Source organism: Plecotus auritus (assembly GCF_963455305.1).
Source record: "Plecotus auritus genome assembly, chromosome: 3".
NCBI lineage: Eukaryota > Metazoa > Chordata > Mammalia > Chiroptera > Vespertilionidae > Plecotus > Plecotus auritus.
The window spans coordinates 187,704,010-187,726,730 of NC_137772.1; the positions used below are offsets into that span (position 1 = coordinate 187,704,010).

At 41.0% G+C, this 22,721-nt stretch overlaps 1 protein-coding gene across 6 annotated transcripts in view; it reads right to left on the reverse strand.

Annotated features, from left to right (window-relative positions):
• Positions 1-22,721, reverse strand: part of BICD1 (BICD cargo adaptor 1) — a 210,101-nt gene that overhangs the window by 149,684 nt on the left and 37,696 nt on the right. The window contains exon 2 of one of the 6 annotated variants that reach the window (XM_080661297.1): positions 11,526-11,653. The exons of the other annotated variants lie outside the window; for them this stretch is intronic. Within the exon in view, the coding sequence (XP_080517423.1) occupies positions 11,564-11,653 (90 nt within the window). The 3' untranslated portion in view covers positions 11,526-11,563. Of the gene's footprint in view, positions 1-11,525; positions 11,654-22,721 lie in introns of those variants that run through there. 6 annotated transcript variants of the gene reach the window in all.

Below are 22,721 nucleotides of genomic sequence, written 5' to 3' on the forward strand. Positions count from 1 at the left end.
GTATTTTCCTTCTCTGAGGCAGTGCTACCAGAGATTACAGTGTCTGTTCCCTTGCTTCATGAGTCATGAAGGGAGCATCCATTTGCTGGTGCACAGTATAGCAAGCATGGCTTGGTTCTGGAACCAGCAATGGTATGTGCAGTTTCCTGATCCTGTCAGTAGAGTATAGAGGCTGGCAGCTTCGCAATATCAGAAAATTGAACAAAAATCCATGCAGTTACATATGCATTAAAAAATATTTACCCAGGGGAGGGTGGGGGTAAGGGGGAGAGATCAACCAAAGGACTTGTATGCGTGCATATGGGCCTAACCAATGGACACGGACAACAGGGGGGTGAGGGCATGAGAGGGGGGGATGGGGGGTAATGGGGGAAGAAGGACACATATGTAACACCTTAATCAATAAAGAAATTAAAAAAAAAATGTTTACCTAAAGCCTTCTATTTACCAGACACTATACTGTACTAGGTGACAAGAATTCAATGGAAAAGCAAAATATATACACCCCTGCCCTTAGAGAACTTACAGCCTAGTTGAGGGAACAGAAATAAACAAAATAATTATACAAATAAATATTTATTTACAAACTCTGACTACTCTTAAAGTTGTGCCTGCTTTCCTTCCATCTTATTCCCCGGGCAGCGAATACCATCAGGAACTTCTAGAATTCATATCAACTTACTGAATGTTTAGTTCAGTTTACTGATCTTAACCGTTAAACTAAGGAAAGTTATAATCAGTATAGATATCAAATCAAGACCAATTGAAACCAGCAACGATGACAATGCAAAACTTCCAAGAAGGCCTTCTTCTGGCAAATGGCTACAATTTAACGGTTACGGTAAGCAAAACTATTCTCTCCTAAAGACAAAGAAAAAAAATACAATCAGGATGTCAGTGCTGAGGAAAATAATTGGTCATATTGACAGAGCGTTAATGCAGCCTGTGTCTCTGGTTGAATAATATTGATTTCACTAATGTTCTTTCCAGTGTCAGCTCCCTTTCATTTGTTATACAGCACGCCATCTTCCAGCCTGGAAGGGTTACCACTCAGCATTTCGATGGGTGATGATTTGGCAACGGGTGTCTTCAGGCTCAGGTCTTTTACCATGAACGTGGGGGGCTCAGTGGGTCAGGTAAAAGACTGGATTTGGGTGAGTCTGAAGACATGATGACATTCAAATCATTTTTCTTTCTGGATCTGAACAGATTATGGACAGTATTGGGTATTATATCGTTAAGGCTTCCAGACAGATAATAAAGATACTGCTTATGAAGTCATAGAGTTAACCCATCCTATAAAAATGTTTTAAATATATTAGCTAATTATAAGGTTATGTCACAGTCTTATTGAAAATAAAGAAATGTAGATGGAGCTTAAGTACAATTAAAATATCTATCTACCTTGCCTGGCTAGTGAGACTCAGTGGCTGAATGTCGACCCATCTATCAGGAGGTCACGATTCAGTTCCCCATCAGGGCATATGCCGGAGTTGCGGGCTTGATCCCCAGTGGGGGATGTGCTGGCGGTAGCCCATCGATGATTCTCTCTCATCACTGATGTTTCTATCTCTCTCTCCCTCTCCCTTCCTCGCTCTGAAATCAATAAAAAAATATTTTAAAAACATATCTACCTTCATTTGTTTTAACTTTTAATTATATAAGGGGGAAAAGAAAAATCAATGCAAAATGTATATATGTGTGTGATATCTAAAACTTAATAATATAAAAAATATGTTTCACCCAAAATAGATCCAGAGACATGGAAGCATGCATCAGACTGACAAATCTCAGAGGGAAGGGGAGCCCCCAACCCTAGACATTAACCAAAGAATTTCTATGCATATATGCATAACCCACGGACACAGACAATAGTGCAGTGAAGGCCTGGGGAGAGAACAGAAGGGGGTAAGGAAGGGGGAAGGGGTCAATGGGGAGGAAGGGGGACATCTGTAATATTTTCAACAATAAAGATAAATTTTAAAATACGTAGGTTTCAGCATTAATAGGATATCTACCTATCTCAGTATCTTGTACATAATAAACCCTAATTTATTACATGAATGAGTGAATGAATAGGAAACACAAATGCAATGTTTTAAGTATATTTTAAGATGATTCAGATTTTCATAGCAGATTATAAGAATTAAAGCTAAATTTTTTAAATAAATCATTATTGGTCAGATTATTACAATTCTCTTTTTCCCCCCCATAGCTTCCCTCCATCCAGTTCCCACCCCACCCTCTGCCCTTACCCCCCACACTGTCCTCATCCATAGGTGTACAATTTTTGTCCAGTCTCTTCCCACACCCCCCCACCACCCCTATTCCCCTGAGTATTGTCAGTCCACTCCCTTTCTATGCCCCTGATTCTATTACATTCACCAGTTTATTCTGTTCATCAGATTTTTTATTCACTAGATTTTTAGATTCACTTGTTGATAGATATGTATTTGTTGTTCATAATTTTTATCTTTACCTTTTTCTTCTTCCTCTTCTTAAAGGATACCTTTCAGCATTTCATATAATACTGGTTTGGTGGTGATGAACTCCTTTAGCTTTATCTTATCTGTGAAGCTCTTTATCTGCCCTTCAATTCTGAATGATAGCTTTGCTGGGTAGAGTAATCTTGGGTGAAGGTTCTTGCTACTCATCACTTTGAATATTTCTTGCCACTCCCGTCTGGCCTGCATAGTTTCTGTTGAGAAATCAGCTGACAGTCGTATGGGTGCTCCCATGTAGGTAACTAACTGTTTTTCTCTTGCTGCTTTTAATATTCTTTGTCTTTTGCTCTTGGCATTTTAACTATGATGTGTCTTGGTGTGGTCCTCTTTGGATTCCTTTTGTTTGGGGTTCTGTGTGCTTCCTGGACTTGTAAGTCTATTTCTTTCACCAGGTGGGGGAAGTTTTCTGTCATTATTTCTTCTAATAGGTTTTCAGTATCTTGCTCTCTCTCTTATTCTGGCACCCCATAATTCGGATGTTGGTAGGCTTGAAGTTGTCCCAGGGGCTCCTTACACTATCTTCATATTTTTGGATTCTTTTTTCTTTTTGTTTTTCTGGTTGGGTGTTTTTTGCTTCTTTGTATTTCAAATCTTTGACTTGATTCTTGCGATTCTCTAGTCTGCTGTTGGATCTCTGTATAATATTTTTTATTTCAGTCAGTGTATGCTTAATTTCTAGTTGGTCCTTTTTCATATCCTCAAGGGTTTCGCTAAATTTATCGGCCTTTTCTAGAAAATTCTTAAAAAACCTTATAACCGTGGTTTTGAACTCTATATCCAGTTGTTTGCTTTCCTCCATTTCTTTCATTTGTGACCTATTTCTTTATCTCCGCATTTTGGCTGCTTCTCTGAGTTGATAGAGTGGCTTTGTGTGCTAGGTGTCCTATAGGGCCCAGTGGCTCAGCCTCCCCAGTTACCTGAGGTGGACACTCTTGGTGCACCCCTTTATGGGCTGTGTGCACAGTCTTGTTGTAGTTAAGCCTTGATTGCTGTTGGTATCACTGGGGGGAATTGACCTCCAGGCTAATTGGCTGTAAGGATCAGCTGTGTCTATGATGGGAGAACTTCTGTGCTGGAGACACCCTTATGAGACAAGACTTGCTTCAGTGGGGCTTTGGTGCTCACTGAGTCTGCCCCCTAAGCGTGTCCCTTATGGATCTGAGGAGTTGTAATCTGGATGGTCCCACTCTGATCCCTGGGTACACTGGCTCTTGGATCTCCAAGGAGGTGCTAATTTAGCCTCTGCCTGAGGCCACCCAGCAGGAGCTATGGAGAGATCTGCAGATTCCTCTTCTTTGTTTGGGTTTTGGAGGTGCCCAGATGAAGCCCAGCTGTGAAGCAATGCAAGCTGCTGCAGAGCCTTGGGCCTTCTTTTGGATGTTCTGGGTCTCACTGATTCAGCTGTAGGTAAGTTTAAAATTCAAAGGACCAGGCCATTCATAAGCAAAAGCCTCTGCGCTCAGCTTGGATGGGGTGGAGTCTCATGGCAGAGCAAACAGCTATGGCTTCCTGAGGCGGGATCACAGGGCAGGGCAAACAGCGCTGGCTTCTCGTCAGCCCTGCCCTAAGAGGCCCCTGGGTCTCAGTGTCCCGCAGTAATCACTGCAAGCACCTCTGAGAGAAAGCCACCCTCGAGTTTCACCCGCTGCTAGACAGTCCAGTTTCTCCCCGTATGAGTCTGGGTCCCCAGAGTCTCACCCGGAACTGGAATTCAGAGCAGTCGGGAGCTTTTTTCTCCCTCCCGATTGAGAAAGCCAGCCACGTACTCAGTTGCCAGCCCTCTCCGCACGTGTGTGCCTCCGTACCTCTGCCTTCCGCAGCTCCTGTGAGTCTCAGTGTGCTTTTCTCTTTCCTTCTAGTTGTAGAATTTCCACTCAGCCAGCCTTCCTGTGGTTCTGGATGATGTCCGTTTTGTCTTTTATTTGTAGTTTTGAAATTGTTGTGCAAGGCAGCAGTTTAGGTGTTTACCTATGCCGCCATCTTAGTTTCTCAAATTAAAGGTAATTTAAGTCAGACAGCTCTTTTTACCCAGACAGCCTCAATAAGAGTGATTATTTTTATTTTAAGCATATTTATGGGAGTATTTTTAAAGCAGAAAAGATGGGGAGCACCCTTGATTTATCACTCTTAAAATTTAGACACAGAATGTACAGGTTTCCATTTGTCCTCTTGTCCTAGGTCTCCAACATGTTTAGGGGTAGGTCTGAAAATCTGTTAATACAAACTATTCAAAAATAATAACCAAGCACCCGCATTTGCACATCAGCAAAATGTCTGTCCTACCAACACTTCATGCTCTCTAGAGAAGGCAAACTCCTAGCATCCATAGGTGCGGGCCTGGGTCCTTCACTAATGTTTGCATCCATATACAAAGGACACTATAAAAAGGCATAAGCATAAAAAATGAAATTCAAATTGATACACAGAGGCAGGGATCAAGTACTTGTCTCTGAAAATAAGACTCTAGACTCAAAATAATTATAACAGAGTGATTTCTAAAACATTTCATCTGCTGACTCAATATCTAATATTTTCAAAACATGTGCTAATTAACATCCAACATTACTATATCTTAAGCCTGTGAAAACCAGAACTGTAGTTTAGAAAAATAATTTATTATAACATATACCTACCAGTAATTATATTCCAGGCAACAGTTCAAAGTGTTTTATATTTACTAACTCATTTAATATCTGTATGCTCACTTGTCTTTCTTCCTCTCCCTCCCTCCCTCTCTCTCTCTCTCTCTCCCCTTCCCCCCTATACAAATGTATTCGGATTGATGACAGTTGATTTACACTAATCTAGAGATAATCAACCTCGACACTATTGATATTTGGGTCAGATCATTCTTTGTTTTGGGGGGCTGTCTTCTGCACTGCAGGACATTTAGCAGCACCTTGGCCTCTACACAATATATGCAGGTAGGAACTCCTAATTGTGAACAATCCAAAATGTCTCCAGACACCGGCTAAAGTCCCCAGAGAAAGAGAGGAAGGCAAAATTACTCCCAGTTAAAAACCACTGATATATATTAGCTCATTCTGTATATGTATATACATGTAGGTGTCCTCTAGAGAGAAAGAGGACAGAAAAATACGATGTATTAATGCATACATAAAAATGTATAGACAGACAAAGACATAAAATCCTAAGAGGTAGATCCCATTATCTACAAATGAATAGACTGAGGCATAGGGATATTAAGTTTCACAGCTTAGCAAGTAATAGATCCAGAATTTGCTCTGGAAACAATGCTCTTCAAAAGTGAATTACACCATGTAGCATAAACTGTTTAAGGAATAAATAATTTAAAGGTCTAAACTAGAGTCCACTACTCTCTTTCTTGGAAGGCAACATGGTACAATAGGTTAGTGCTGACTGTGAAAAGTAGTTTGCAAGTCAGAGAATCTGCTTGTCTACAAAAGTATTAGTTGATTTATAAATGTCAACATTACAATTATCATAATAGCACTTACTCAGCATAAAATATTACCATCATGTTAGAGAAATTGTTTAGAGAGTTAAAATTTAAGGATTTTTTGAGATTTAGTCTAGGTCAATGTTATAGTGTCAATGCTGTTAAATGGATAGTAATCTTAGGATATAGAGATATAAGCACAGACACATTAGTAAACACAGCACCTCACACACATAAAACAGCATCACACACTACATAAGACTAAACAAAATGCCTCACAACATACGAGTTGTATATGTAATGTATTGTATGTGTGCAAATAATATATTTATATGTGTGTAAATGTGCATATATACACACAAACACACACACAGAGTGGCCAGATTATTATGCATTCAGAGATCATAATAATCTGGCCACTTGGTGTGTATATATATATATATGTATATATATATATACACACACACACATCTATAATAATAAAAGGGTAATATGCTAATTTGACCAGACGACCTTCTGGACAAAGCCGGGCTGCAGCCACAGGATCAAGGCAGCTGCCCCGGCTGCGAGGGAGGGATTGAGACAGCCACCGTGGCTGTGAAGGCCTACTCTTGCACGAATTCATGCATGGGAGGGGTCCGGCTGGCCTGGCCCCAGTTGGTGGATCAGGGCCAGGCCTGTCGGGAGGAGAAGATGGCGGGAGGTTGGCTGGCCGGCCCACCCCAACCAATCAGGGCCAGGCTGGCTGGGGGGGGTGGGGGGGCCATGGGCAATTTGCCAGCAGGCCCCGCCCCTGACTGGTGTGTGTGGGGGTGGTCAGGGGCAGGGCCGGCTGGGGGGAGGGGCCAAGGGAGGTTAGCCAACCGGCCCCACCCCCTGATCAGGCCAGTTTGCCAGCCACAGTGGGTGTCATAGCGACTGGTCGTTCTGCTCGTTACGATGTTCCAGTCGCTGGCTTTTTATATAAATAGATACATATACATACACATACAAACATATATATATAACAATTTTGCAGATTTTTCCCTATTTGGAGAAGAGAATTCAAATACAAGTCATTTTCAAATAATTTACTAAGAGTATAAAAGCAGCTTTGACTGCTTCTAGGACTGTCATACGAAGCTCTTTGGTTGATCTAAACACCCGTGTCTGAAATACATAGGTTCCCTGCTTGCAGTAATACCAAGACAAGATTAGGAATGTCATCACTGCACTATTTTAAAATGTAAACCTGCAACTTGACAGCGAATTCACAGCTCTTGAGAAGAGAACAGTAAGTATCTGGAGCCCAAACACCAAAAACATATTGAAACTTTAGGGCAAATGATCTAGGTCTCGGGTGCCAAATAACTCAAAATGCTGCCATCCGGAGCCAACAGAACCCTGCTGTGCTTCCCTTCAACAGCTTTAAGCATGTCCTTATATTTCAGCAATATGATAGCTGGGAACCTGAGCTCCAGCTGAAGCTGCCCTCGACTATCTCCCTTTATCAATTCATCCCAGAGCTGGGAATGAGCAGAGAAGATGGCACTGCGTCCTCCCTGGCAAACACAGGACAAAAGCAGGCACTTCACACACAGGGAGATATGCTGTCCCACCACTGAAAGAATGCTGTTTGCCTGGTGCCTGGACCGCAGTGTACCTTAACAATGCACACAAATACCCTTGGACGAGCCATCATTTTTAAGTGCAATTTGATTGCAGGAAGGCCTGCATGTGCTGTTGTCCCCTTACAAATGTCTGATAATCCTCTTCCGTCACAGACTGACGGGAGCTGCTATTTTACTTCCACCCACTGGGGCAAACCTCAGGAGAATAGTTATCTCTCAGTGGGCTGCAACAGCAGGGCTATTGCAAGACCTCACGCCATTTTAAGGTATTATTTGTCCACACAGACACATAAATCGCCATGGAGTATCTTTTCTGAAGTATACGCTGGTCTGTAGGAGTCCTAGGTAATTCCAATTGGGCTGGCATCGCTGCGAGGGCTTTGAACATCTAGCCAGACAGTGAAGTTAAGTACTCTCTCAGGGTTACATGTCATAATGAAGGTGGAGAACATTTTCGAAGATGTTAAGGCATTGTTATAAAACCCATTTAATATAAGCAAATATATCTTAATATCCTAAAAAATATTGCTCCCAATAGTTTCTTCTATTTTAATGCAGTTGAAATGGTAAAATAAAGCATATGCTTTTTTATCTCTCAGGGATCTTGAACTGCAAGCAAATGTACAAACAGGGAAATGGACTGCTCTTAGGGTATTCTATAATAACAGTGGCAATCCCCTTGCATTTTACAAGGACTTTCCTTTCTCTGTAGAGTTTTATTTATTTATTTTTTAGTAAACATATATTGAAGAATATACTTTTAGATGTTCTTAGTGGGGGAAAGGGCTGTTTTTCTCTCTTTGCGAATCCTAAGACAATGAGTTCTTGAACTAGATACTACGATAAAAAATTTAGCTGAAACGCTCAGCCAACTAAAGGTTGAATTTTAATCTCCATAGCTGGACAGCTGAAATTCTCCTTTTTTGCATATCAATTAGATTTAGTCGCTCATCATTCTACCTTATGGTGCTACCATTCGCAGATGGTTACTCCAGGGATGGATGCATTTCAGTAACAGTTTGAAATGCCCCTGGGTAATCAAGAGTGTAAATGATTGCTGTGCGCCTTTGAAATAATGCACTCAGACTGTGAGTGGCTGGTGAGTACAGCTGTGGGCAAAGTCCACACTTGCTTTTAGGGCCCTGTCTGCACTGCAGATTAAAGAAACATTAAAATATGTTGATTGAAAAATAATAATAAATGTCTCTCAAGATACTGAATTGTAAGAAAACCACAGCTCATTTTTTAAAACTGCATTTCAAGTAAGGAGAGCAAAAAGGTTAATTTGACAGATGCTCATCTTTCTGCCTAATTGCAGAAACGATATGGGGTAAACTGCTTGAATTAGCGGAAAACCTAAAATGGGATCATTTTAATGGGATACAGGATAAAGCAGGAGGAGGTTTATACACAATCCATCAGTACAGGCATTATTTAGTGTATGGTTAAGCTGAGTTAGAGTACCTGGCTATGCTAGACTGTGTACATATAACCAAAAGCTTTCCTACTCTTAAGAAACTGAAAATCTTCTTTGATAGAAAAGATTTCGTGCATCCAAGACAGTACATAATCAAGTATTAGGTTATAAGCCATACAGATGATGATAAGACCAGGGGGGTTGGGGGCAAGAAGGAATAATATGAGCTAGATCCATTGGAGAAGCTTGGGGAAGAAGGTTAAGGAGTTAAGGAAGACCTACTTTAATGAGACCAGTAAAGTCACAGAATGTGAATGTGGCAGACAAAGGAAACACTAACTGCTCAGAGTTCAGGAGTCACCCAAAGGGACAGTGAGTGCTGAATGCCAGACTAAGGAGCCTGTCCTTGACCTAACAGGTGTGTGTGTGGAGGCTGCTGAAAAAGGAAGGTTTTAAGAGGTGCTTAAGCCTTAGCCAGTGTGGGTCAGTGGTTGAGCATTGATCCATGAGCCAAAAGGTCACGGTTCAATTCCCAGTTAGGGGACATGCCTGAATTGCGGGCTCAATCCCCAGTAGGAGGCAGCCAGTCAACGATTCTCTCTTATCATTGATGTTTCTATCTCCCTCTCCCGTCCTCTCTGAAATCAATAAAAATATATTTTAAAAAAGAAGAAGTGGTTATGTGAGAGATCAGAGCTAGAAACACATTCTCAGCTCCAACGCACTGGAAAGACTTAGGAAAATTAGTGAAAAAGAAGAGCAGAGAGGTTAAGGACTGAACCTGACCCCCTATTCACAGAGTGGGGAGATAAAGCACATTTGGGGAACTTTGGAGGAAAAGATTTAGGAGGAGAATGAAGAAAACAGAGTCACTGAAGCCCAAAGAAGAAGGAAGTAATTTTAAAATGTGAGGTCCAGAATATTCAACACGGGGGGAAAAATATTGACTTTATTTAAAATAAGGTCTATAATGAATTTGGACAAGTCCATCAAAAATTGCAGAGTTAGGCGAGTCTTGAGTCTACCCTCTGATTTCAAGTACTGGGAATCAGGTAAACATGAACTGATTTATGGGTGTTTTCATTCCTTCTGTTAGGTGGGCCTTGCTGACTCATGTAGTAAGAGCAGCTTTACTACTGAAGCTTCAGGAATGTAACCTGAACAGACCTCAGATCCAGGTGTCAGGTAAGCAATCACATCTAACCAGATGTGGCTGTGCATTTCTTTGACTATATTATTACTATAGGAAGAAGGTTTGATTTCTTCAAAAGAAAAATATAAATAAAAGGTTGTAACATATGCCTCCAAAAGGAACTCCTCAAATAGGAGAACTTATTCTCATGTAGCTCATATCTCTGTTTCCTCAGGGCTGGGCCCCAGCAGCCATGTTTATACACACAAATCTGTCTCCCTGGTTAGAGCAGAACGGACCAACTGTGAACACCTGATCCCAGGCGGGTCAATCAATTTCTCTCTCCCTGGCAGCTGCACTTGGATGGAAAACACTAGTCTCGGCTGGCTGCTTAAACTGAAGACGTAACCTCAGAAACTGTGGAGCATCCGTCTTCCACCATGGCCATCGGGAGGGAGAAGGAGGCAAAGCAGAAGCAGGAAAGAAAGACGCAGATGTGCAGGCAGAGGCAGGGAAGCCCACCAACCTCAGAGTCTACTTAGGTACTCGTCACCCGGTGACTCAGAGTGCTTTGACGCGGTTGCTCTCGGCATCTGCTCCTCTTCCGTCTGCTGCCTCTGCTGCTCCCGTTCCTGTCTCCTTGTCTCTCACAAGCTCCCGAGGGAGATCTGATCCAGTTTGGTTAGTCAAAACCCGATAGGAAGGAACCATAATGTATAGCTATAAGCCTAAGGATGCCTGAGAACATGACCTTCAATTCATCCAGTCTTGCAATGAATACTGTGCAACTTATGCTTTTGTTGGCATGTACATGTCTCCAAGTTAATAAGAGTGACAAATGTGCCCAGCCTGCATGGCTCAGTGGCTGAGCGTCCACCTATGAACCAGGAGGTCATGGTTCAATTCCAGGTCAGGGCACATGCCCGGGTTGCGGGATCGATCCCCAGTGTGGGGCATGCAGGAGGCAGTCAATGATTCTCTCTCATCATTGATGTTTCTATCTACTTCTCCCTCTTCCTTCCTCTCCAAAATCAACAAATAGTGAGCTGCAGCTGGTGAGCAGGAAGGCATGCAGCCAGCAGCTCCAGAACAGTCAGAAGGGCTGTCAGGGTACAAAGACCACCTAAGAAGAAGATGCCTACTGGTGGACTCTGTGCAGGTCCCAAGCGTGGCAGCTGCACTTCTGTAGCATGGGGCGCTTGAGGAGCTAGACTTCTTACCTCTGTTTTGGAACATGCTACACTGTCACCTGCTCTGTGCAGAAATTTCCAGTCATGTAAATCTTGGTATTCTTTTAAAAACATCCAGGAAATCTTATATCGTTAAGCAAAACCTGTCTGCTACCATCTTTCCAACAATGCCACCACCATCGGTTTCAATGCCTACACATAAACCAATGGATTCTATATTTTTTGGAGTATTTGCTGAAGTACAGACTTACCAGAATTGCTGAGAAGCTTGATACAGTTTATATTAAGATTACAAGGAAGGGCCATCATGAAAAGTCACATGGAAATGCTCAGATAGAAGAGTCAGTGAATTTACCATGAGTCTTGTCTGCCTCTTTACCTATGGAAAGAAGTTTTTTCGTAGATTACTATCTCTAAACAACAGTGTGCATATTCTTATCTATTTCTTAAGATACTGGAATAGCTCTACCCTACTCTAGTGGGATATCAGAGTAACACACACACACACACACACACACACACACACACACACACTTAGCACTGTCGTGGACCAACCCAATGCCCCCAAGTCAGGCTGTGCAGACCTGCACTGCAGAACGCCAGGTGTGTTTTCCATCGCTACTCACCAAAGCTGTACAACACAACAGCCCTGGGAAGGACCTGTCTACAGCATGGAAACACCAGGACTTGAGTTCAGAGATGTTAACAAGCAAAGAATTCGTACAGCTAACGAGAAGCATCTCACCTGGGTGTCTTTTCAGATCATCATTCTCCCTGCTCAGCCTCCAAGCCCAGTTCTTCTAATTCTATCCTCATCTGCATGCCTCTCCTAGGATCTTCCCGTTTGTACAGAGCAAACCCAGGCTAAATTCTCAAGGTCAAGAAGAAAGAAAATATGTGCTTTTTATCTTATTTCTCTAGATATACCATCAGATAGTGAAAAATGATCTACCAGACTACCAGGGAATCCCAAACTGGTCACTTGTTCTTCTTAGAATCACATGACCAGAATTATCCCAAGTCTGACCGGGTCAATGTTTTGCCTTTACTCTCATTTTGCATCTATTAAACTCTGACGCTAGTTTGTTTTCTTCTTGGTTCACCTAAAACATTTAAAGCCCTAATTTTATTGTTCTACATCTCAGAGTATTTTCTGTCAATGCTTCTTTGACAAAGCATATAAATTTAGCAATATGAAATGATTTCAGAAAAAAAATCATTTCTCCTATAAAACATATAGAAACATATAAAAGGTAGATTGTGTTATTAAATTGTGTGACCTATGTAACTTACTAAAAAGTTACATGCATTAAGATACATATAACACACACGAATATATAGTTGTATAAATGCTATCATTCATAAGAGACCAGCCCATCACTAGGGAGAAAATCTTTATCGATGACCAAGCTTTATCAATGACTCCGATATTATCCATGATTTGCATTTAACACATGTGTAGGAGCATCCTGGCTCCTTACGCAGACGATCAGGCTACAGAGAAATGGCCTGGTCCATGGAGTTGAGCACACGGAGCCACCATACAATCTGGGACAATCATGACATGCTTACAAATGGCCATTCATTCACTTCACATTAGATTAGATAATATGTTTCGCATCTTTACAGTTACGGAATTAAATCTAACTACATTAAATTTTATCATTGTTAGAAAAGTAACAGTAACCTGTACACGTTCCCAGTAGAAGGCCTTATGGTGACACGGAGTTCACCAAGAAAGCGCCACCTGCCTGCCTACCTGGAGACCTTAACGGGGAGCATAACTTGGTGAACTTGACGTGGTTCAGGTTACGAGCCATGGACCAGGAAAGTTCATCCCATTCCAGACTCACTCAGGCCCCCAGATGCCCTCGCACACGAATGGAGCCCACAGGAAGGAGAACGCTGCACGAAAGCAGAACAGACATTTATTTTTTAATACATCTTTATTTATTTCAGACAGGAAGGAGAGAAGGAAACAGAAACACCAATGGTGAGAGAGAATCATTCATTGACCAGCTGCCTCCTGTACACCCCACACTGGGATCGAGCCCGCAAGCCGGGCATGTGCCCTGACTGGGACTCAAATCACGGCCTGCTGGTTCATAGGTCGACGTTCAACCACTGTGCCACACCTATAAATAAATGGGCTACACATTTATTTATAATAGAAATTACATAACCGCCAGGAGGTCAGAGAAGGACATCAGAAGGAGAATCACATTTTCCACTCAGAGGCAAGCTCTCCAGCACCCAGCTCACCAGGCGCCAGGTGGGAAAGCACAGAAACAGATGACCATGAGCTCTGCCGGATTAGAATGTAACTGCATCAGGCCTTGAAAACCCAGTATGTCTGCCGCCACGGCACAGCCTGTCCAGGAACTGAACACGGAGGGACCAGGCAGGGTGCCCCCCCTGCTCAGTGCCCGCAGCCAACCTCTGCTTCTCAGGTTCTCTTTGTTCTCTGCTTCCCTTTTAAACATCCCTACCTCTGATTGCGGCAGTTTTGATATAGATATTAATGTTTCTTCTTAAGATTGCTGTCAAAACTTGCTGACCTGGAGCCATTCTGTCTCTGAGATTTTCCCTTCTCTGCTCTGGCCCCTTGTTTGTTTTATTCCTTATTTCCAAATTCACAGAAGGCACTTTGCTGTCACACCCATGCACTTACTGCCCACATTCGCTAAATTATTCTGTACTTATTCATGTTTCTCGAAATCTTGAAAAAGCCTTTTTAAAAACTGTCACCATCGAGACAATATAAAGGGAGTAACCTTGAAGTACACATTTAAAAAAAAAAAGAGGAAGAAATTGAATGAGCAGTGAGGTGAAAAATGAATTGAATGGCTTTGGTCACAAATCATTTGTCCTTAAATAACAAAGAAATTGTTCTCGATAAATCTTAACTATCAAGAAGAAGTTTAGCTGTCTAATAATCAAATATCCAAAGGTGGCCCAGGACAATAACCACCCCCCACCCACCTGCCCCTTTAGTGAGAGGAGTGCTGCGGATTTCAGAATTCAGACGCTGTTCTTGTTCCCATGAACCTCTCAATCCAGCTGCTTGCCAGTGCTGCTCTTTCTTGGTCTCTCATTCTCCAAGTGCTAGCTTCCCTGAGCCCCATTCTGGTCCTCCTCCCAGCTCCCACCTCCTCTCTCACTTTCCACTTCCTCCTGCTCTGCCCCGAAGGGCTGTGCCTCCAAGACTCTACCCCAAGTCTTCCCCATCTTCCTCTCGCTTCATCTCATTCCACTCCCCTGAATTCACGAACGACTTATGTGCAATGATTCGAAACCATATACTGCATAACCAGGAACATGTTCATGGTTCCTCGCTGTTAATTTTCTTGCTTTTTCACGAGTCCATCCTGAGATTCAGAAGTGTATCGGCACCAGCCTGTTCAGTACCGCCACTCCAATGTCTTATAGTTCCCTTAAAAGCGTGGGTTCAAACCATTATTTTTTTTTCTTAATCTCAAATCTTCCTTCTTATGTTCTCTATTTCAGTTCATGGCCTCTCCATCCACCTGTTTCCCAAGATGAAAACCTGGAAGCCATCAGGGGTGTGAGGTACTACTGGCCAATCTGTAAGAGTGACTACCTAACAGTAGTTGTTAACAAAAATGCGCAAGAGAAAACTGCAGAACTGGTTGCTAAATAAGTCTGACAAATGACTGTTAACTTGTGCAGATGGTATAATTAGGAAGAGTAAAAGGGAAGAATGAATGGGTTAGGACCGTGGTCAGCAAACTGCGGCTCGCGAGCCACATGCGGCTCTTTGGCCCCTTGAGTGTGGCTCTTCCACGAAATACCACGGCCTGGGCAAGTCTATTTTGAAGAAGTGGCGTTAGAAGAAGTTTAAGTTTTAAAAATTTTGTTCTCAAAAGAAATTTCAATTGTTGTACTGTTGATATTTGGCTCTGTTGTCTAATGAGTTTGCCGACCACTGGGTTAGGAGATAAATTTTATATTTGTATGTTATGTCATTTGTAATTATAAATATGGAAAATTGGTTAATTCCATTTTTCCCACTCAATTCTAAGTACATAGTATGAGGGCAGGACGAGTACCTGTTTTTGCTCTCATCTTTGTATGGCTAGCGCCTAGGATAGTGCTTTACGTATAGTAGTTACTTAGTAAACACTTGCTGGATACATAGTTGACTAAAAACACAATTAATTTCTATTTTGATTTGTCTATCAAGATCAAAGTAGATTAACAGAATGCCAATCGGTATGCAATAAGGGTCTAATACCACTACACACACTACAAAGTGCCTAGTGGGATGAATAAAACTTCCCCGGTATAACTGTTGAGTCTTCGGTTCATCATTTGACCAGAAATTTCTCTATTTTCCTAAAGACCCTGATTATGATAGTAATTTTCACCTCAGCAAAACTAAGCTGACCTTCAGGGGTATTTATTATCTTAAAACCCCCTTTCAAAGATTAAATAATGTCCTTAATATCAAATTTCCTGGGTATCAATTGATCAGGAAGGTATGAGACAAGCAGAGAGCTCTAATCAAGATCCTTGAACTAGGAAAAAAAAGAACCAAGAGAAAGGAATTGCTTTGAAAGCATTCCACCCAAACACACACTGAAGGAGAAGCTGGCTCCTTATTCTCTACACCCAAAGCTGACGACTCAGACTGGGTAAAGGTAAATATTGTATGAATAATTTATGAACGAGGATGAGTGTTTGTGTCTATGAACAGACTGTCATGATATATACACACACAGAAAATAGAAATCAGCTGTCTTCTGGAACTTTGTTCTACAGTAAGCATTTCTCCGTAACCCCTGCATTTACAGAAATAATATTCACTCCAGCCTTAAAACAAACAAAAAACTCCCTCTCCCTAACTCTATCAACTTGGTCCTCTAAAAGCCAACTCAAAAACTGCTTTCTCTGTTCTTTTTACTGGCTCTGTGTTCCCAATGCATCCTGTAAATTATCATGTATTATAATAATAAATTATTTTAGCATCTCCATCCTTCTTCCTTCTTTTTTTATTGATTTCTGAGAGAGGAAGGGGGAGAGAGAGAAACATCAATGATGGAGAGAATAATTGATTGGCTGCCTCCTGCACACACCCTTCTGGGGACTGAGTCCACAAACTGGGCATGTGCCCTGATGGGGAATGAACCATGACCTCCTGGTTCATGGATTGATGCTCAACCACTGAGCCACACTGGCCGGGCCCTCCTTCCCTCCTTTAAGACCAAGAGCTACTTAAAGATGTTTGGGATCTCCTGTACTGGGCTTACCACAGTACCTGGTAATTTAATTGGCACTCAATAAATTATAGTGAAAAGAAAGAAGAATGGGATTTGGAAATATAACCATAGGATTTTAATAGCAAAGATGAAACCTTTCATCCCTCCTACTTGGCCCCTTTCCATGGCCTTTTCCTCTAATATCCATGCCAGAGAGCCTTCCTCATGATTTCAATGATGTGTGGCTGTGGGCACTGAAAGGATGTACTTGTCATTAAGGCTCCTTTACTTCCTCATTCCTGTCTTATTCACTCAGTCCCTTAGCAGAAGCAAAGACCTAACATGCAGGAATCCAACACAAGGTGCTAAAATATGCAGAGATAATGTGTGCACAGTGGTACTGATTTAAATACTGCTCTCAATAAAACTTAGGTCTCCCTCTATGTCTATGTAAACTACTCAACCATCAGGAGACACCCATCTCTTTTCCTAGATAAGGGAAATGGCACTTGTCCCACCCACACTGATGCCATTGGTATTTGTCCGTTAAAGGAAATCAGTGGCCTAGTATGTGGATACAAGAGAAAGCTCTGAGCTCTGTGATGACTGATAATACTATTTGGCCCTTCTTGTAGGGGAGGTGAGGGAGAGAAAGTGATTCAGAGCAGTTTGGATTAATATTTGAATCAATCTTTATGAAGGAAACAAGAGCTTAACTTGCTATTGTGGGGGGTACAAAAAAATTTTTTGCCTCCCACTCCTATGTCCTTCTAGCTGGGCTCTCAAATTCATATGAGACAGATTAACAGGAGAAAATGTCCAAAGTGTATTTTACAGATGTACACTCAGCAGTCCATAGAATATGAGACCCTTGGGCAGTTGAGATTTATATGTCACTTTGGACAAAAGAGAAGGGGCAGGGGTCTGGGATTTTGAAGGGGAAGTAGGCAATTCACAGGCAGAGGAAATGATGAACACATGGCAAACAAATTCCTGCTGGGCAACCCAGAAACAGTGCGACACAGGTGGAAATCCAGAAGAACGAGTTTTTGCAAGGATCTGTCCAGTCTACCATACTTAATTCAAAATGCTCCGGTTCCCTCCCTGAAACAGGTATTTCCATCAGAATTTCCTTAGGCAGGAAAGGGGAGAGTCAAAGGTTCTTTCTGATTCTTTTGTTTCTTAATAACCAGCTTAAAATCAATAACCCAAAGGGCACATTTTGAGGTGGCAAAATTTGGTCCCCTTCACTGTATAAAAGGTTTCAGTAGATAACAGATTTTTTGACATTGTTATATAGGCAGATAATAAATTAACCTGCCTTGATTAATGAAAGAAATCATTATTTTTTTTATCCTTACCCTAGGAGTAAGGATATTTTTTCCATTGATTTTTAGAGAATGGAAGGAAAGGTGGGGGTGGCGGGAGAGGGAGAGAGTGAGAGAGAGAGAAACATTGATGTGACAGAGACACATTGATTGACTGCCTCCCACATATACCTAACTTGGGCAGGGATTGGACCTGCAACACAGGTAGTACATGCCCTTGATGGGGAATCAAGCCCATAACCCTCCAGTGCACAAGCTGACACTCTAACCACTGACCCACGCCAGCCAAGGCTGAAAGTGGTTATTAAATACTATTACCATAAATAGATTAATTTCACTGTATAACATCTCCTGGTGATTATTTGTTTGGCCCAGATGAAGCCAGATGCTATTTGACAAAATGTTTTTGTATCTAAGAAGGTATATTTGGCTACTTTAAACCGTAATCTTTGGCATTCACATCTACTACCGATGTATACTTGCATACATTCATTTCTGCTTTAGCAAAATCATTTTCATGAATGGGAAAGGAAAAATACTGTATTAGATTTTACTAGTAATAAAAGGCATTGTCCTATTGTGATATTCTAATATCTCAGAAGGAATAATTTATGAACTCAACCTCTATATATGCAATTCCACTACCATGGGTTCAAAGATTTATTTATACTTACAGATTAAAGAACTATGGCCCTGGCTGGGTGACTCAGTTGGTTGGAGAATCATCCCATACACCAAAAGATTTGTGGTTTCGATTCCCACTCAGGGCACATACCTAGGCCTTGTGTTCAGTCCCCGGCTGGGGCACATACAGGGGACAACTGATGGATGTTTCTCTCTCACATCAATCTCTCTCTCTTTCTCTCTCCCTCCCTCTTTTTCTAAAATCAATTTTTAAAAAAACACATATGCTGGGGTAAAAATTTAAAAAAAGCTGTGGAAGACTAAAAGAACCTCTTGCACTGCTAGTGGGAATGCAGACTGGTGCAGCCACTGCGGAGAACAGTATGGAGTTTCCTCAAAAAACTAAAAATGGAACTCCCATTTGACCCAGTGATCTCACTTCTAGGAATATATCCCAAGAAACTAGAAACACCAATCAGAAAAGATATATGCACCCCTATGTTCATAGCAGCACAATTTACCATAGCTAAGATTTGGAAACAGCCTAAGTGCCCATCAGCAGATGAGTGGATTAAAAAACTGTAGTACATCTACACAATGGAATACTACGCTGCGGTAAAAAAGAAGGAATTCTTACCATTTGCAGCAGCATGGATGGTCCTGGGGAGCATTATGCTAAGCGAAATAAGCCAGTCAGAGAAAGATAAATATCACATGATCTCACTCATTTATGGAATATAATGAACTACATAAACTGATCAACAAAAACAGATCCAGAGACAGAGAAGCATCAATCAGACCATCAAACCTCAGAGGGAAAGTAGGGGAAGGTGGGGGTAGGGGGAGAAATCAACCAAAGGACTTGTATACATGCATATAAGCCTAACCAATGGACACAGACACCAGGGAGGTGAGGGCATGAGTGGGGGGGGAGACAATGGGGGGATAAGGACACATATATAATACCTTAATCAATAAAGAAAAAAATCCAAAAAAAAATAATAATAAAAATTAAATACTAAAAAAAAAAGACTAAAAGAAGACACAAAAATACATGAGCAACAAAGGAAAACATTGATACACTCAATTACATTAATTACATTAAAATCAGGAAATTTATTGAAGGACATCACAAAAAGAGAAAAAAGACAAACCACTGTGTAGAAGATATTTGTAACACATACAAGTGATAATGGACCAAGATCAAGAATATATAAAGAACTCCTATGTGCCATTTTTTAAAAGACAGATAACCTAATATTTTAAATGGCTAAAGACTTAGGCATTTCATAAAATAGGAAATTCAAATAAACATGGAAAGTTGTTCAATTTCACCAGTAATCAGGGATATGCAAACTTTAACTATGATAGGATACCACCATTATACACCCATCAGAGGAGCAAAACTTTAAAATCTGACAATATCCATGATGATGAGGATAGAGAATTCTCATTCACTATTGTAGATATATAAATTGGTATGATCACTATGATTTATTATTTTTATCAACATATTTTCACATGTTTATACACTGAGTGGCCAGATTATTATGATCTCTGAATGCATAATAATCTAGCCACTCAGTATATATATATATATTAGAGGCCCAGTGCATAAATTCGTGCATGGGTGGGGTCTGGCCAGGGGGAGGGGACATGGGCAGTTGGCCAACCTGCCTGCTGGTGGAACTCCTGGTCAAGGGGACAATTTGCATATTAGCCTTTTATTATATAGGATACACACTGAGTGGTCAGATTATTATGTGTTCAGAGATGCAGTGACCTCCACAGTCTCAGCTGTGCCCCCCTGCCCGTGACAGCACAGGTCCTGCCCAGTGGAGCTTGAAGAGTTGACCATCACGTAGAAGTAGGGGTGGAGACTTCTGTGTTTTTCATTATAATTTTTCCTCCCTATAAAAGGAATCTACTATCTCCTCTTTTGTTCAGCAAAATGGAAAATATTGATGAGATTTATACCTTTTTTTAAAAAACTAGACTATGATTTAGCTCCTACATTCAACCAACATTTGTTGATCACCTACCATGTGGTAGGCCCTGGGGAGAGACAAAAACAAGATAAGGTTCACTGCCTCATGAAGCTTACAAAGAATGGAGACTAAAAAAGGCAAGAAAACCAGTATGTACAGCATACTGTGGTAGGTGCTATTCAAAAATCTGTCCAATGGAGGGACCTCTACATCAAATTTCTCACTGAGCATTAGAAATAAAGGATTTTGTTCTGAGATATCTTTTCATACATTTTTAGCTTAACAAAAACACATCAAATGGATCAAAAGCAGATTATCAGGACAAAAAAAATAAATCAGAAACATAAATTTTGAATAAGCTATACATGAGATAATCAGATCTTTGAATAATTCCATTTTCTTAACTTTAAGTTGGTGTCGTATAAGACAGGAGTATAAAATCAAACAGTGTCTTGTTGGAATTGTGAATCCCCACTTTGGAAAGGGCAGATGGAGCGCCTTATGTTCACAGAAAGAGAGCCAAGGGCTCCGAGAATGTAACCGCTTGGCTAAAGGGAAAGATGTGAACCAGAGAACCGTGGTTCTGAACTTTTATCCCCTCAGAGGGTACAGAAGACTCTGAACTTGAGAGATTTTTACAGAATTAGAAGGTAACTAGTATAAATGTCTCTCGTGTGTTTTCCTTTCTGAGTCAAGGACACATGTACATGCTTAGGAAGATTTCAATTACACGGAAAAGTTTTGAGTTCCCAATCAACACATTTCCTCTGGTATATAACATGCTGTTATCGTTATGTCTTCTTTTTTTAGTTCTATTTCTTCAAATGTCAAAGCTACACACACTTAAGTATTCAATCCTATAAGAATGAGGATATATATGCAAATTTTTATTCATCAAAAAAAAAAACTAAACCCCAACAATTTTGGTTTTGTTTGTAGATCTAGCTCTTATAAACATTTAATCACATAAATAAACTGCTTAGAAAATAAAGATACTCTCAAACTCTGCCACTTCTTTCAATGGAGGTGTTAACATGCAGTTTGATATGGCCACACACACCAAAAAAAATTTGTCAGAAAAGGAATTTTAAGTGGTTAAATAACGTGAAAAAAAATTTCATCCTTATTAATAATTTAAAAATTCTAAATGGCATGGCATGCCATGTTTTACCTATCCAACAAGTAATGATTTTTGGAAAAGAAAACAGATTTCCATTTCCTCTGTGTACAGTTCAGTAACACCTGTGAGCACAAGTAAATTCCAGCACTTTTCATAATTTACACTTATAATATGTTTGTTCCTATTAATAAATCCTTGGAGCAATAACAGAATTCCAAAGCTCCAGCCAGAAATGAAATGCTTCTTGGAAAACTGAGGACCATTTTTACTTGATTTACTAGACATTTCATTGTGAATCTCATCAATGGAATATAACTGTGCATCTCATCAATGGAATATTATTGCTACTCTTAAATTAAATATCCAAATTTTATATTATCATTCTTGACCTGCTTTGTACTCAGCCACATGTCAGAATTGAGTGCTTATGAATGAAGTTACACGTTTTGTGTGTGTTTTTAAACCTCACCCAAGGAGGGAGGATATTTTTTCCACTAATTTTCTAGAGAGCATGGAAGGGAAGAGGAAGAGAGGGAAGGAGAGAGGGGGGGGGTGGAGGGTTGAGAGTGAGAGAGAGAAACAGCAATGTGACAGACATGTGGATTGGTTGCCTACTGCACTTGCCCAACAGGGGGCAGGGATGGGACCTGAAACCCAGGTATGTGCCCTTGACCAGGAATCAAACTTTCTGGCACACAGGCCAATGCTCTATCCACTTAACCACACAGGCCAGTCCTGAAGTTACATGTTTTCATAAAAATATGAAAGCGTCATGCCATAACATACCTGTATCACCCCATCTTAGCTCTTTCCTTGAGTTCTAGTCTTTCTCACTGAATTCTTCAGTTAAAATAGAATAAAGACAAGAATGCCTAGCAAAAGCAGAGGCAATGATAAAGGAATGATGGAACAATAAATACCATTCTCTGTAAGTATTATTATCCTACCCAATAAAGAGGGAATATGCAAATTGACCATCACACTGTCACAAAGATGGCTGTACCCATAGCAGAGGCGGGGTTTCCATACACAAGATGGCTGCAGCCACAGTGGAGGCCGAGTTCCCATAATGAGCCTTAACGAGCAATCAGCAGGGACCTGAGGCTGCATGGCACTGGGCCGAGGCAGGAAACCTGAGGCTGTGCCCCCTGCCTGGAGGGGCTTGAGA